The sequence below is a fragment of the Colletotrichum truncatum genome, assembly GCF_014235925.2.
Source record: "Colletotrichum truncatum strain CMES1059 chromosome Unknown Contig_0004, whole genome shotgun sequence".
Taxonomy (NCBI): domain Eukaryota; kingdom Fungi; phylum Ascomycota; class Sordariomycetes; order Glomerellales; family Glomerellaceae; genus Colletotrichum; species Colletotrichum truncatum.
Window position 1 is genome coordinate 4319674 of NW_027222401.1, and position 16384 is coordinate 4336057.

At 47.8% G+C, this 16384-nt stretch overlaps 3 protein-coding genes across 3 annotated transcripts; 2 read left to right on the top strand and 1 right to left on the bottom strand.

Annotated features, from left to right (window-relative positions):
- Positions 1-3008: 3008 nt before the first annotated feature.
- Positions 3009-3362, top strand: CTRU02_207937 (uncharacterized protein; the record flags this gene model as incomplete). The annotated part of the gene is made up of 1 exon (XM_036729278.1): positions 3009-3362. One exon carries the CDS (start codon positions 3009-3011, stop codon positions 3360-3362), a length of 354 nt encoding a protein of 117 aa, XP_036579110.1.
- A 1212-nt stretch (positions 3363-4574) lies between these two features.
- Positions 4575-8193, bottom strand: CTRU02_207938 (linoleate diol synthase; the record flags this gene model as incomplete). Its single annotated transcript, XM_036729277.1, has 6 exons — positions 4575-4883; positions 4942-5205; positions 5256-7312; positions 7371-7563; positions 7611-7858; positions 7914-8193. The coding sequence occupies 6 exons, from the start codon at positions 8191-8193 to the stop codon at positions 4575-4577; spliced, it is 3351 nt and encodes a 1116-aa protein (XP_036579109.1).
- A 1739-nt stretch (positions 8194-9932) lies between these two features.
- On the top strand, positions 9933-12015 carry CTRU02_207939 (short chain dehydrogenase reductase family; the record flags this gene model as incomplete). The annotated part of the gene is made up of 3 exons (XM_036729276.1): positions 9933-10167; positions 10228-10242; positions 10295-12015. The coding sequence occupies 3 exons, from the start codon at positions 9933-9935 to the stop codon at positions 12013-12015; spliced, it is 1971 nt and encodes a 656-aa protein (XP_036579108.1).
- Positions 12016-16384: the final 4369 nt, after the last annotated feature.

Below are 16384 nucleotides of genomic sequence, written 5' to 3' on the forward strand. Positions count from 1 at the left end.
TCGCAGCATGTTGGTTTTTTCGCTGCACGTAAGCCACATCTCAGCCACATGCCAGCCACGATACGTTGACAAAAATCCAGTCTGCTAACCCTAACATCCCATACAATAGAAATTGTGGTAATAATTGCAAGCCGTTACGATTCTTACCAAGTTCTTGAAACCATACTGCTGGCAAGGGTCAAAAGTCGTGATGCTTAGTTCGCAGTTTGCTAAAATTTGTGGCGGTGGAATACCAGCAAGCATCATTACCTCACTGTACCTCTGTGTGGCACTCAACTTTCGGCTCGAACCGTATGTAACCCGCTGGAATGATGCTGATCAATGGTTACTACTCTTGGGTGCTTCTGGGGAATGACGGAAGTCAACGGCGAATGGATAATGGTCTTTATTCCACCCCTCATTCTTGCAACCTTTACAAGCAGATCGCTGGACACATCATAGCCAAGAACCTCGATTGAAACCAATCCCCTCCCTTCAAAAAAATAATCATCCCTCTTCAATTGGCCGACGCGCGGCTTCAGTTGATATACTTGCCTTGGCACTCACCCAATATAAGAGACAATGCCCCGCCAATGTCTTGGGTGGAGAAATGATCATCATCACAGGGGATCTCACCAGAATTGCCCCACCACTATCCCTACTCAACCCCTTTGGCCTTTTCAAATGTGGCCCCGAGACCTAATCCACCTTGATCAAATGTTGGCTGGAGTTGGCGCCCAGCAGATTTGACCGGCATATGTCCGATATAATCGACTCCTGTCACGGATTTTTTTTTTTTTTTTTGATTCAAGGTGGCTCTTACGGACGGCAAAAGCCAACGGAACTACTCCGTAGTAAATATTAGTCTCTTCACTCCAGTTTGTTACCTTTCATTTAGAGAGCACGACCACGGGAAGCAAGACGTACGGATAGATATTTTTTCTTCCCCTTCGTGGACAAAGAAGGTAACCTTTCCTCACGGCAGGCATAAATATTAACTCTTACCTATGCAGCAACAATGATAATACTAATTGGAATTACGTTGTTGCTGCCTTGCTACTCAAGAGCCTGTCTGAATATTTCAAACCATGTCCAAGTATAGAGGGACTACAGGGATATTCTCTATCATGATTCAAACTAGTAGATACTCCTAGACCCCCTTTCGTCGAAGGGGGGTCATCTAGGATAGTTGTGGTGTTTACCACCGGTCTCAATTCAACAAACTCACTAACGACTATAAACTCAGTAGCAATAGCCACCCCAGTTGTCTCTGTTGGAGACCAGTTGTTTGACAGTCGCCTTCATTTCCTCAGTCCAAAGGCTTTGCTCTTAGAAGTCGGTAATAATAAATCACCAGAAATTGGAGTCAGCTGGAAAAAGACAAATATGACAGGCTCATACTAAGCTGAACGTTAAGGGGATTCTAGTGCGGATCACCATTGCCAGTAAGGTAGGTCTTCCTGCTGGCAATGCCGCACTGACGTACCTTAGTGCAAGTGTCACCTCGTCCGGGAGTCCGGCTGCCAGCTGACAGTTAGGAACAGCTTCGAAGTCTTTGTAGATTCAGCGACAGATAACACCTCCTAAGACTTTAGGATCAGCGAGTTTCTAATTCTTTTTTGTCAAATACGATGTTTCCTACGTCATTTTGGTTCATATTGAAGGCAGTTAAGAGGCGCCCAAGGCTAAACTGGCCGAAGAAGAGGGGCCAGCCAATCTGCTGCGATCATTCTCATAGGCTGCAATCGAGGGTGGAGATAATCACTGGGAGTGATGATGGTATGGTTGAGAGTTGTGGCAATGACACCAGCAGATGCTCCAAGGGCCAGATGAACGGTGTATCTCGTAACAAGACTCAGAAAAAGGTACAAATGATCAATGAGCTAAATGAATGGGTGATTGACATGTATTTATCTCTCAAGTTTGAGGTTTTTAGAAGATATTAATGATCGCCCTACTTATGTAGCTTTTGGTCGTCTGTGTTGCTCTTTCTCACTTACCAACTCTCGAGGTACCTCTCAAGATAACATTTGATAGTCTCCTTGTTGATCTTGAATCTCAAGAGAACTAAAAAAAAAAAAAAAAAAAGGAATTAAAAAAGTTATTCACTCCATTTTGTTAATCAGATAGAAGGATTTCAAGAACTGATTACGCAAGTATAATGTATCCTGCAAAGTGCCTGTATGAACATCCTCTGATTGCCATGGTCGAGTGTAATTTTGTCTATGCTGTGACTGCCCAACCTCGTTCACATTACACTTCCATATTGCGCGGCTTGAGTTGGTATATTTTGAGGTATTCTTACGTGGTTTTACTGGGTATTTGAAAATGCGACGGTGCATTATTGGGTTGGTCTTGGCACCCATTTTCAGGTAAATGACAGTAGAAAAGACTTCCAGTTGAAACTGACACACAATCTGTTCATGAATAGGGACGATATGCAATGAATGTCTACTTTATGTCCTGTTGAAATAGCGGTTTTGTTGGTTCTGACTCTGTGCTTTGGAAGTTTGTTTTCGGTGGAGAAAAAGGTTGGAATCTGTCTCCAAACGGGCTAGTTCGCTGTCCTCCCCTTGTCTGTCGGGCAGTAATACCCAATTTGAATTCTCTAACGATACAGGCCTTCCTCTTTAGACCAGCATGGCCGAGCACGCCATCAGTATTTGAGGTCGCTCATGGCTTTTCTACCGCTAAAGATCCGGTCAATTATGGGCGTGCTTAGCCTTTAGAAGGTAGATGGAGCCCAAGATGGCGGTAACTATCTTGGCGATGTGGATTCTGAACTCGCACCATCATGAGAATTGTGTTGGTCCACTCGACCAGTCCCACCAAGACGTTGCAGCAAACGGTCAAAATTCTTCTCCCAACACATTAACAAGTCTCGTCATGCTGGGCTTTTATCTAGACGACAAGAGACGCTCAGACGCCAATTGAAAAACAAACTCCTCCCTACAATTGTTGTCTGTTGTCGATCCTAGCTACTAACCATGTATTTTCCACTGCGTTCAACTTCAGCACACCAAATCACAATGTCTTCCAACATCAGCTGTCTAGACCCCTCTGCTCTACCCCCATTTAACAATGTGCCCGATTTGCCCAGAAATGTCAGCGTCGGCTTTGTGTCCGTCGGCAGGAATGGTTCGCACGAGGCGATGAGTAGCTGCTGTTCACCCCAGGCCGTCAATATCGCTAGCGACTGCTATTACTGGTGTGAACTATCAAAGGGCGGCCTCGAGGGCTTCGGCTCGTGTCTTATGCGTCATGGGATGGAGAAGGGCATCGTCGGGATGCATGTGAGCAATGCCGCTAGCCCTACGACTGGGCGAAATTTGGCAGGACTCTTACTATGGGTGCTATGTGTTACAAGCGCGCTGCGCCTGTAGTGTGGTCCCAGGAGGCCAGGGGAGGTGACGTTATGCCTATATGCGTGGGAGAATTGCCAGAACTCCAAATCACGACATGAATCTTTTCAGTTGTAAGTGGAACGAATTGTCCATGCTAACCACTAACTATATTTTTTACTGATCAAGCCTCGGTATAGCTAGGTAGGTGGGATTGGAAGATGAAAGAACCTAGATCAAACACCACGCAGTGCGTTTAGCATGGGACGGGCGATGGATTTGGGATTTTAATAAATATGCGTTGGAATCTTTATACTCCTCAAGGCATGGCAGTTTCGAGCAAAATCGGCGTACCATCCGTAGATTTCCTTCTGGCAAATTGACATAAAATCATCTTCGGTAGCTATTATACCCAGTAACTTATTGTCGTTGGTATTTCTTAGCTGGTCGTGCGTGGAACGAGCGAGGACCAGCGCTATATCGCGAAATTCTTTTGACAGTTCTGTTGACTTTGCTTATGAAACAACGGAAAGTGCTGAAGGTCTTTTGTGGGCGTTATGCCATAACTCATGTGAATATGGTTTCCCATCTAGTATCATCCGTATTCGTGTTAATTAAACAAATACCCTTGACAGTGCTGCTCTGTGCAAGTTCAATAATAAACACCCCATGAAATATAGGAATGTGTGTCAAATGCGCTTAAAGGTTAAATCAACAACACATCCTTTTCTTATTTATGTATAACTATTTATGTCGTGTTATAATCTGCGTCCAGTTGGCTATCACGTCCAGGTCACATCTTGTCGCGAGTGTATACCAGATCGGTGAAGTCCTATTACAGCAGTATTATAGACAGATAGAAAAACATTCAAATATTTCTCCTTCTATCAAGCATTTAAGATAGAACAGAGCATACTTATGCGAAAGCGATGTGACGTATGGCGGGTTACTATAAAGAACAAGTCTTAGCAAAGTCATATAATGCCTAGCTTAGTTAGAACTCGAGACCGTGTTCCTGTGTAGTAGGCATTAGTAGATTATACAATGATGACATTCCATCTTATGCACATTCTTGTGCAGTTTGTCGCCTCCTCGCCGTCTCAATTTAAAGATAAAGAGTATTCCATTCAACTGAAAGAATTATTCAAAAATCGCTACGTTTGAAACCACCTACACAATCCGATCCGCAGCAACAAAGCGTCTTGGAATTCAATCGCACAATGATCTATCCTCCGCCAGGGTATCTGTCACTCCCTAATTATCCCACATGACTTTCATGCTTGCAGGGAAAGGTCCAATCTTGCCCCAATCCTCCGTCAGGTATTGGTAAACACCACCCTCTCTCTTCACCTTGCTCAGTTTGCCCTGAGGTCCTGGAACGCGTCGCAAGTTCTTCCTCCGGAAAACAGCTCTGAACATCTCGATGATGGCGACCTTGCTTGCTTCATCACCCAAGCAGGCGTGCGGACCAAGTCCGTAGTGGATGTATTTGTCCAAAGGTCTCCGAGGGTCAACCTCAAGCGGCGACGGGAAGTGCACCGGGTCTCTGGCAGCGGAGCCAGTCTTTGATTTGGTTAGCATTGGCTCAGCTTTAGACATTTGGAGAAGAATGGGGGCTTACAAAGCTGACGAAGACCCTGTCGCCTCGGTCAATATCAACCTCTCGGCTCACAGTTTCACCGTTCTTGTCAATAACCTCGTCCATGATGGTTTCGCTTGTGGTAGCAACGCGGTAAGAACCGTAGGCTCCTGACAATCGGATACCTTCCATGGCATACCCAAGAAGCAGAGCATCGTTGTCCTTGCCCGAAGGGGACAGGGCGACTTCATGAATCTTCTTGACGAGCTCCGGGTGGTCAAGATAGTAGTCAACAGCCTGAGCAAACTTCATGATGTCAGCAAGAAAAATTCAGCCTCGAACGAGAGGTAGCTTACCACTTGGGCTTGGTTCGGTACCATTGCACCGGCTGTTGGCAGGACATGGCCCCAGGTAATGTCGTGAGCGTTTAGACCTGTCTTGGACAAACCCTTGATCATGTTGGTTCCGTAAGCCGCGAGGGGGTCTCGCTTGTCCACGGAACCGCTGAAGAAGCCCCTGTAGCCGATTGTGGTAGTGAGCTTCACATTCCTCTCAATCACCTTGCCGAGCTCTGTCGCCACCCTCTTGGCCTCCTGCCTGAGTGGGAAGGACTTGACCTGGTCGACGTTGAAGAAAATACAGTCAAAGAGGGCAGCCAGAATCTGATACATCTCGTGTTCGGAGTAAACTCCCTTGCGGTTCTTGCTCGTCTTCAAGGGCAGGTTGAACACCTGGGAGGCAAAGTGGACGTGTACAAGGTTTCCAACGTCACGAACAAGGTCGACATGAGTTTGCTTAGCGGTCTGGGCGCCAAGCTGGTATGACTTTTCCCTGAGCAGCTGTTCCGTCATATTGGCATAGAAATTCTTAATGTTGACGCTCCAGTCACCCTTGTACAGTTGAGCGTCCACGCGCTCTATCAGCGCCTTGTGGCCGTGGTCGTCCTCTGGCAGCTTGGAAGATTTGCCGTTCTGAGCCATGAGGTACTCAAGTCCTTCGTTCCAAATAACTCTGTACTTGTCCTTGCTGTTCAGAACATGTTGGGCACCTCTGTAGGATTGGATGTTGACGCGCTTGGGCATCCGTTGTGGTTTCGAGTAATCAAACTGCTCGTATCTTCCTAGGTCGTGGAGAATTTTTTGGTTCTCAGACGGGATGACCATAGGGTAATGAGCGTAAACTGAGTTGCCCTTGAAGTGGTTGGGGAACGCCCTCAGGAAGAGCTTATAGAATACGCAGCCATGGTTAACATTGAGATCGTACTCGACTTCCTTGTAACCCCAGTTTGTCAAATGGCGGGGGTTGTAGTCGATTGTATAGTATCTGTCACCTCGGACAAGGCAGACTGCGTCGGACAAGACCACACGGGAAATGGTATATGTAGGCGCAATACCCACACCTGGGGTCATTGGGCTCTTGGCCTCCTCGGCAACAAGGCCAGGGTAGAGTTCAACGTTATCAGGGTGCTGGTACAGATGTCTGAGGTGCTCGGATACTTCACGGTCCGAATTGATATCCTCAAACTTCTCGTAAGGCTTGAGGCCAAAATGCTTGCGGAACTCGTTCAGACCCGCAACATTCCAGTTACGAGCTTGAATAATACCCATGATCTCCACGCTTCTCATCGACTGAGGCACATTGCGAGCGCCGAACGAACCGGCGCAATCTTCGATGGCCGAACTGATGCATGCGACCAAGTCGTCATCGTTGAACGTGCCATCTTTGTTTCTCTTGTAGCCCCCAAACTCACGCTTACCGGGGTCTGCTTCGATCTGTTTCTCGAGCTGTTTGGCCATGTAGTCGAGCTTTTCCTTTGATTCAAGACTTCTGAGCTTGTCTCCGTAGGCCTGTTGGATCCATTTGTCGTCTTTTTCTGAGATGCAAGAGTGCCATCGGTAGCAAAGGTTGAACTCAGCTGAGTTGACATTGCCAGTGCCGGATTCGGCACCGTCGGGAGTTCCGGCGTTGAGTCCGGCCTCCTGTCGCGGATCAAGTGTCCATGTCGTATTAGTGCGGTTAAGATTGACAATGTTTCGGACATAGTCAACAAGAGTAATGTTAATGTACAGACCGCAAGTGACCAGTCGTGCTGTCTGGAACAATTCTTCGTCGAACTCTTTCTCCGCCTCTACATCGCCTGCGGCTGGTCGTGTAAACCTTCCGCCTTCGTTAATAGCAGCAAGGTTCTCCGCAACATGGTTGTGGAAACGGTTGAACATAATCAGTAAGACACATACACCTGGGGGCATGCCATTGAGTCGCTTGTCGGCAAAACTGTCGGGCTTAAGCATGCCATCCCTCTTTGTCCGAACCGAGTCTTGCATCTCCTGGTTGCTACCGTACAGGGGAGAGAGGTCAAGATAAGCAGAGGTCTTTGAGATATTCGGGTTGTCACGATCTGTCCAGAACAGGTCTAAGGAACAGTCAATATACGATCCACAAAGCCACATTTTAATCACACAGTGACCTACCATGAATGATGATTGTTGCCCAGTACCAAAGGATGCTGGATACGTTGTTCGGATGCTTTATGAAATGGCGTCGTCCCATGACGGAGTCAAACACTAAGCCGGGATCGGGCATGGCACCCAAGGTGACGAGTCTGGGTTTAACAGATCTGGCGTAGGGCTGGCACGCTGCGCCCAGTTTTGGCATCAAAGGGTTCTTGAGATATGTTAGATCGTGCCGTACTGCAAGGCCGAGATACTTACATTGTACGAGCCGTCAGCTTGACGGTACTTCAATTTCAGCTCCTTGGTATCCAAGTACAGTAGCGGCGGATGTTCAAGTGATCCCCATAACTCCTCGATGAAGGAATTTGTCAACATGTCGCGGAGTCGAGACTTGTGGGGAAGCTTAGCAACGACCTGAATGGTGCGCTCCATGATCATGGTTTTGTCGTCGTTGACTTTCTCGACCTGAAGCTTGTTCTTGATAATCTGCATGATCGTCTTGAAGTCTGGAAAGAAGTCAACGATAATAATTCCTGACCTTACCAAAGATGTTCTGCTTACCTTGAATAGTCAGCGGCTTGACATTTTGCATCCCAGTTGGACGCGTCTTGTCGGCGGGGTACGATCCATCACCAAAGAGTACGGGCAGTGGTCGCTTTGATTCCCGCAATGCCTTACGGAAGCCAGTGAGTTTGGTATCATATTTGCCATATGCTGGGTCGCCTCGACTGGGTCCGACAGGATTGACATCCTTAGGCGGAGCTCCATGATAATGTTCGACACCATTTGCGTGCTCGTGCTCCTCGACGTCGCCGCTTGAGTGGCTCCGACGGGGTTTCATGGTGACTGTAAGAGTTTTGGTAAAATATTTAGTGTTTGCGCGATCTCGCTAGGAAACGAGGCACACTGCAGCCGTGGCCAGGATGTCGTCGCGGTTTTATGGAAGCAGAACACCGTACCCGCAGATATTGACTACATAAGTCCGGCGGCATTAGCTGTCTAACTTCTCCTCACAGACACGGTGTCATAGCCGTGGCGCGTAAAAAAACAAATGAATATTTGTGGTAGACATGACCGCCGTGACGGCTCGCAACTGTCTTAGATGTGTCTAAGACAGCCCCCACACGGACGGCATATCGGCCGGATGTGCCCTGCAACCGTCCGTGGTGATCCCGTCCCGCAGCGCTAGAGGAGACCAATGTCCCAGCCCAAATGTCGATCAATGCTTTTGCCAGAAGTTGCGCAAATTTTTGATTTTGTCCGTTATGTAGGCGCCAGAACGCCGTTGACGAATCATGAAGCTGCATTTGGACCAGTCTGCATGCCAAGGCAGCCTCCACGACATGCATAAAACCAACCATCGCTATACTTACCATTCACGAAATGACAAACATATCTAAGCAAGGAATCCTATTGGTAAACGACAAAGGGCTCTAGCTGCGTGTATCTATGCACCTCTAGGTTCGTATATGCCGTGTTAACACCATCAGAGGTTCAGCTTAAACACAAAAACAAAGTGAGCCACGTAGCTTTGCGTTGCAGGTGAGATTTCACTTCATGTGAAAGCGCCTAGTTGAGGACGGGAAAAGACCGTTATTTCGGCAAGCGTTCGGCCGGCTCATTCAGGCCCGCGCCTTAGCCGCCCTTGCTAGACCAGGATTGTGATGTGAGATGTGTAATAACCTGGAACGGTTATAAGCCATGTCTCACCAAAAGAAACTTTCATGAGACAAAAGCTTTCAGCTCCGGATGATGTCACGACCCTGCGAACATTGGCGCCGCCTCTGAGGCGAGCAATATCACTTACGCCAATGGCTTTTGGTGTTGTCTCACATTCCCCATGTTGTGCTGACTCGCATCCCTGTGTTGCCCCGAGTTTTTGGAGGGGCTGGTAAATGTCAAGTTCCGCCGGCGATGTACGATCTGAGCCATACCCATGCCGTATCAAGGGCCAAATTTCGACCATTAGGCCTAAGAAATGTCTCTCCAATTCACACCGAGGCGCTCGAAATACGCATGTCTCGCTCACGGCCGAATGCAATTGCCCTGTTAGCGCTAGGCTTGACCAAAAGAGGGAGTTGCAGCTGGTCTGCTTCTGATAACAGTTGCAAGCTGCTGATCTGTTTCACGACCGACACCTCGGGCCTCTATCACTCTGCAGTAAAGACGCTGATCAACCGAGGCCGAGATCGGCAGTTCACGGTATAGCGGCAGGCAATCATCGGCAGCATCATGTGAGACAATCGTGGAAGGCTGGAGTTCCCGAAAACTGCGGAGTTGTGGTGCACAGAAAACATCTCAAGGGCATGCCGGCTCGTGACGCAAGTCTCACTCCAACTATGTCCGCTTGCATATCCCTCACGATTATTCGTCAAGGGCTAGCTATAACACTGATTTGTCTGAGGGGGTAAATGGAATGCAAAGATGTCCTAGAGGCACACGAGGGTGCCCCGGTTTGTATATGAATGAAAATCATCCACGTCCACGTTGAGACGTATCTGATTCCCCCAAACTGTACCGCGCTGCCGGGACTGAGAGACAACAGACTGTTACTGTTCTGCAAGCCGTCTTTTGTTTACGATGCATCCTCATGTGCTCAGTCACCCCAATTGGAGGGATGCCCAGCCTGCCAAGGATAGAGCAAGGGCTGGCAGTGGTGCTGATGATGCTGCATTTCGTGGCGGTCAGCTCTGTGGTCCTCGACGGAAGCTGATTCTTTGCTTCGATGGGACTGGAAACAAGTTCCGTGGCGATGATAGCGATAGCAACATCTTGAAGATCTTTCGCATGTTGGACAGTTCAGCGAATGACCAGTGTAAGTTGTCATTTCACAATCCGTCGGCGTGAATGAGGCTGTAACTAACAATGAAGACAGTCCACTATTACCAGCGTGAGTGTTGTAGTACACGATTACAGGTTGATAGATGCTCACAATGTCGCAGCTGGAATTGGAACTTATGTTGTCTCTGACACCTTAACACACAACGGCTTACGAGCCAAGTGCAAGTCATGGTATCAAATGGCCAAAGACTCGGCAATCGGTTCCTCTTTTGACCAACATGTAGTGGGTGGCTATCGGTTCTTGATGCGATATTACTCTCCAGGGGATGAGATCTACATGTTCGGCTTTTCGCGGGGAGCCTATGTCGCTAGATTCCTAGCAGAGATGCTAGACTTTGTCGGCTTGTTGGCGCATGGTAACGAGGAGATGGTCTCCTTCGCATGGAACTCATTTTCTCAGTGGCAGGCCAGAAGGAGTAACTCCACACCACAGGGCAAGGAAGACCGTGAGAAGATGTATCAGTTCCTTAAAGGGTTCCGGGAAACATTCTCACGGCCAATCCGTCGCATTAGATTCTTGGGACTCTTCGACACGGTGAACAGTGTCCCCCGCTTCGAGACTGCATGGATGCAACGCAGTAAATTCCCGTACACGGCAAGAAGCTCCGCCAAAGTTATAAGACACGCCGTTAGCATTGATGAGCGTCGTGCTAAGTTTCGACAAGATCTGATATATCAAGAACCCAACAAAACCCACAAGAAGCATGCAGCTAGGCGCATGATGGAACACAATCCCTTTAATGAGAAGGTGCAAGAATTTCAGGAAAAGTATCGTCCAGGGCGACGATCAACTCTTGCACCAGAAGATATAGTTGCCGCCGAAGATCGTGGCAGGCGGCGAGTGAGTGGTCAGGCTGAGGATGCTGACCACCCCGCGCCTTTCCGTAGTCGCTCTAGATCCAAGTCAAGGGCAACGGAACGGTCACAGCAGTATGGGACTGAGCATGACGCCTCATCGATCAACTCCAAACCGCCCATGGCCGATCTAGGTTATGACTCGGACGACGAAGAGCAAGATGTCGACGAGGTTTGGTTTTCTGGAGGACATGGTGATATCGGAGGTGGTTGGGACGCGATTGCAGGCCATAAGAACGCTAGCCATATTCCACTGGTCTGGATGGTGCGGGAGGCCATGCGAGCAGGTTTGACGTTTGACATTGAGCAGCTTGAGCAGCTGGGCTGTGTTGAGTCAATCACTAACCCCGGGTTCGATTACGATCCCTCACGTCCCACATCTCCCAAGTCGCCCATCAAGCCACAAGATGTTCCCACCGTTCCAGCGATCCACGTGGATGCCCCATCACCACTGGGTTCTCCGGTTGCATCCCCGACTGTGTCACCGACGGGATCGGCAACGGAGCCAGTCGATGAGGAAGCAGACCGTTTGACTCATTCACAAACTACCACTCTCTTCAGGGATATGCTTCGGACGGCGCATGAGGCAGAGATACACGATTCGCTCGATTTTCGTTGTGGAATGCACCCAGCCACTGTATTCATGTGGCGTCTCATGGAGCATTTGCCGTTCCGGCGACTCGATTTGAGGCCTGACGGGAGCTGGAAACCAATTCGTTGGCCTCTGCCGCGAGGTGAAGTCCGAGATGTCCCTGATAAAGTGAGAGTACACGGCAGCGTAATTCGGAGGATGGAGAGAGATAGCACGTACAGACCTGGTAACCTGATTGTTGGTGGAGGAGGCAGAGGGTGTAGGGTGGCACCCAAAGAATATGGTATGGGCCAATGGGTGTGCATCCAAGGCCAAGGTGACCCTATTGACGAGATTTGGGTCCGGAAGCCTGAGAAAGATCAAAATATGGCATAATGACGACAAAGACAGGACCCCCTCGGCATCTCTTCTGCTCTGCGTTGTTATCACTTGTAATAGCAATTTGGTCATAGTAAATAAAGTGTTATGATTCACACATCGGTGAGGACAGTTACGAGGACAGTCAGTAGCGCCTAGCCTACGTGAATGAAATGATAACATGTACATACCGATAGAGGCAGAAACACAGTATCATGACTGATGCATCAGTAGAGATAGGTATCAGAACAGCCCGTGACGGACATGGAGCTTGTGAAGAGAATTAATTCAAAAAGTCATTGAAATCAGTAGTATTTTTTAATCTAATTCCCTTAATCCTGCACAAAAGTGGCTTCAAATTTCAAGATGAGCTGTTCGTGAGATTCGCTGAAGCTCATTTCGTTTTTCGACCTCCTGTTGATGCGCGATTTCCCACTCCTGAACCTCGTGTTCGGCCCGAGAGACCTCAGTAATGAGCCACGTTTCGACGGATACATCAGTTGTCACATCAAACTTATCCTGGCGTTCCCGAAGGATTTTAAGAATGTCCATTATCATGCTGCGGAAGCTCTTCTCGGGAAGTTGCTGCCCTGTCATGTGGCATTGCCGCCGCAGACTAGCTGACCAAGAACTCTCGATTGCACACCATTCATCGGCAAACTGTCCGTTATTGGATAGAAATGCGGTATGTGTTTTGAGTAACTTTTCAAAATCCTCGATTACTGCTTTATTCTTGCGACTGTTGAGCTCTGTTGAGCTCGACGCAACGAAGTAGTTGGCTTTGCAGACCTTTCTCATCAATTCCGTCGTTCATGGCGTTGATGCGGTCAGCCCAATGGTTCTGTTCTTGGGTGATGAAGCCAATCAGTGGCTTTCGCATACCCAAAAGCTGACGCTTCGCACTGCCTGGAGTGATTTGCCGCCGACTCCTATCGATGTCGTCGTCAGAGCTATGGAGAGGCTGTTGAGTTCGCTGTTGGATTTTCTTCTGAATCTCCTGCTGAATTTGCGCCTGAGTTTGTCGCTGAGATCTCTGCTGGGTTTCCCCCTGGGCTTGTTGCTGGGGTGGCTTTGAGGTTGGCTTTGTTGTTGGCTCTGAGGTAGGCTTTGAGGCTGGCTGTGGCGCCAGCTGTTGGGTAGACTGTTGAGCCGGCTGTTGAACTGGTCGTGAAGATGGCTGCCCATGAGGCCGTTGCGCTGACTGCGAGGTTGGTTGTGAGGTTGATTGCAAGGTTGGCTGTTGGGTGGGTTGCGAGGTTTGTGACTGGCAGCTTGTTGTTGTGCTCCTTGTCTTCATTTTGGCTTTTCTGCGGGAGGAAGTAGACGCTTGCGCGACCCGTGGAGCAGAAGTCCGTTTTGGTGTGCCCACTATTGAGGAAGTCTTTGAGCTTTCTGAAGCAGCAGACCTTGATACCTTCGCCGCAACAGATCGCCGCAAGGTTTGGACAGACGAGAATTCCCGGGGTGTCACACCCCGCGCTGGCGAAGCAGCCAATCTTTGCGAAGCTCGAGATGTTGCAGACTGCTGTGGATCTTTCACGACAGGAGTTTTCTGTGTTGCTTGCGAGGCAAGGAATGGATGCATTGGAGGTAATCTTTGTGTACCCCCTACGTCTGGTTCTTTTTTTAAAGCACAGATTGACGACGAACCAGAAGGTTCAACAGAGTTTGTCGTCTGCAAGGCGTTGGTGGTATCAATAGTCTTCAAAGATTCAAAAGAAACCTTTTTCTTAGACTTAGAAGATTTGCCGTTGTGGCATAAGTCATTGGCTTGGCTAGACCCTGCCGAGGTGACGGAGCCTGGAGGTTCAGGTTTATGGTGAGATCTATGGTTAAAACACTGGTTATTAAGCTGATTAGAACGTGGTTAATGAAAAGTAATTGTTCGTGATGCTTACGAGAACATTGATTGCATTTGAGACATCATGTGTAATCAAATGATATGGTTCGTTCTTGTTCGCTGTCTCTTTGCACCGACGAAGATAAATCTCATCCAGAAGTGCAGCATGAGCTCCTAAATTGCTTCAGAATATATTTCTCCTAGGTTAGTGAGGATAGAGATACTTTCGTAAGTGACTCCATGTTTGCATAGTGCATGGAGCATAATTATCAGCTCATCACTAAACCCTTCTGGCGAGAAACCTCGTCCAACAATTTCTTCGAGTCTGGTAACTCGCCAAGTGTCTTCGATTACCTCTATCATGTCCTCAATTGTATGATGACGCATGATGCTGTCTTCTTGGGTAACAGGAGCCATTGGGTCAAGTGTCGAAGAAGATACGTCTGCAGTTTGAAGCAGACAAAGACAATGGCGTATCGGCACGATGGCTGGCGAGTCTTGGTCTTTATGCCTCTTGAAATCCCCAAACTGATGGAATAAGCTTTCGATATTCCTAATATAATTTGGGCCAATGAATGCATGAGTTTGATAGTGTCACCTTTAATGCACTATTTGCGTTTACTCTGGCAGTGGCATTTGATTGATTCTCTAGGGCGATAGGTTCATGAAATCTGTTTCTTACTAAACATGATTCGGTTAGCTTCGCCCTTGAAGCAAAATTTGCTTGATGAAAGGGCGAGTACGAGGGATAAAGTGGATGGGAAAACATTGTGAAGCATTTATCAATCAAAATGTGGGTTGAAATGGCCGTTAGAAACACTACCATACAGGACCAGTAATAGTGCATTGCACTTGGCAAGCACTGGCGAGAGCAACCTTCTTCTCAAAATTCTTTCAAGGACAGTAAAACCATATGGCTGAAATCAGGGTTCAAGGGAATGGTCTACTAAAAATTTCATTTTGCAAAGTTGCAGAAGGGCGTCAAATGAGGTAAAAAGCTTGCCATAAACCTTGCTAAGACATTGTCTGACTGGACCCCTGTTCTCTCTCTTCCCGACAAACTCCCTGCCCGCCCATGATGTGTGTGGCTAGATCATTCAATTAAAATTTCTTTATTGAAACATACTTCAGTCCCCCTTATACAAATACGTCTCTCAGTTAATCCCTCGTCACTCAGTTCATGCCTGCACCAATGAACTATTGCCCATCCTGTCTTTGTGAAAGAAGAACAAGCGCGCAACACAAGGGATGCTGACATTGCAGCGACTATATAGCTGATTGCATTCCGAAAGGTTCCATCACAAAAACTGCGCATTTAAATGGGCGAAAAAGGTTTGGCATTTTGGATAAGCCTGTACGATGGAATGTGAATTGGGTATATGGCCCTTTATATAGGTCCATGCCTAACAAATGAGCTAATCCTTTTATCCTTACGTTCCCCCTAAGACAAATTCTGGTTGACGCTGTTTCTCAATACATGCTTCTTGAATTCAATCTTGCAGTATACATTGATCGTATCAAATCGCCATGGCAAGCAGGCGGTTTTCTAACTGCATAGTCCAAGTGTTTGCTTCTGGTCATTGTGTTGAGGATGTTAGTGTAATAAGATCGCGCAGTCACCAGACTAATTACTGTTCAAGTCATTTACGTCATAGCAGTCCGTAGTTGATGCCTGTAACGTGACCGAGTAGATCGATTCTTTCTCGTGACGACAACAAATGTCGATTTTGAATAAAGTACAACAAGGTAAGCAACTAGCTCCCTTTGTTATCAAAAGTAAATATTGTACTAGTCCTCAAAAGCAAAAAGTGGTGTTTGATATTATACTATATTAGCATCGCGCCACGGACAATGCATCGTCCGCTCAAAGATGCTCGGAGAGGGACCGGACCTCTTCACTAAGGCTTTGGGTACACGAACCAGCAGGATCCATCGTATGGTGACCTTGAATCGTTGAAGTAACAGTATCCACAGAAAACCGCTCCCACATCGCGAGCTCGGGGAACGTCCGATATCCCATGAAGCCGCAAGCAACTAAAATGGCGGTAATCGGCTGCGACGGCGAGCAATGAGTAACAACCGACAGCCGACACGAATGGGTTTCAATATAATGTGGGACTTATTTGAGCCCCATGTGGAGACCGTTAAACGTCTGCTCACCCGATGTAACGGCTTATACTTGCAGATCTTTCGTAACCCGGCAGTTTGCGGCAATTGATGAACGCAGTTATCAATCTCATCTTATCAGATGCGATGTATGGGGCAGCCCACAGCCCACATTGAGTGCCAGGAACTGATGAGATTTCCCTGGAACTGTGTATAGCCCCATTTGGAGACCAAGTGGAAATTTCCAACAGAGGTACCAAAACAAATCAGGTTCAAAATGAGCGCCCCGAGGATTTTGAAGAGCTTCCGCTTGAATTGCCGATGTCGGCAGCTCTCGTGTTTCTTTGTAGTGGATAGTGTATAAATACTCAATATCTATGTCTTCGGTCCCCTCCATCTGAGTCTTGTCAGGCACTTCCTGTCCAGCCCAAATAATACGAA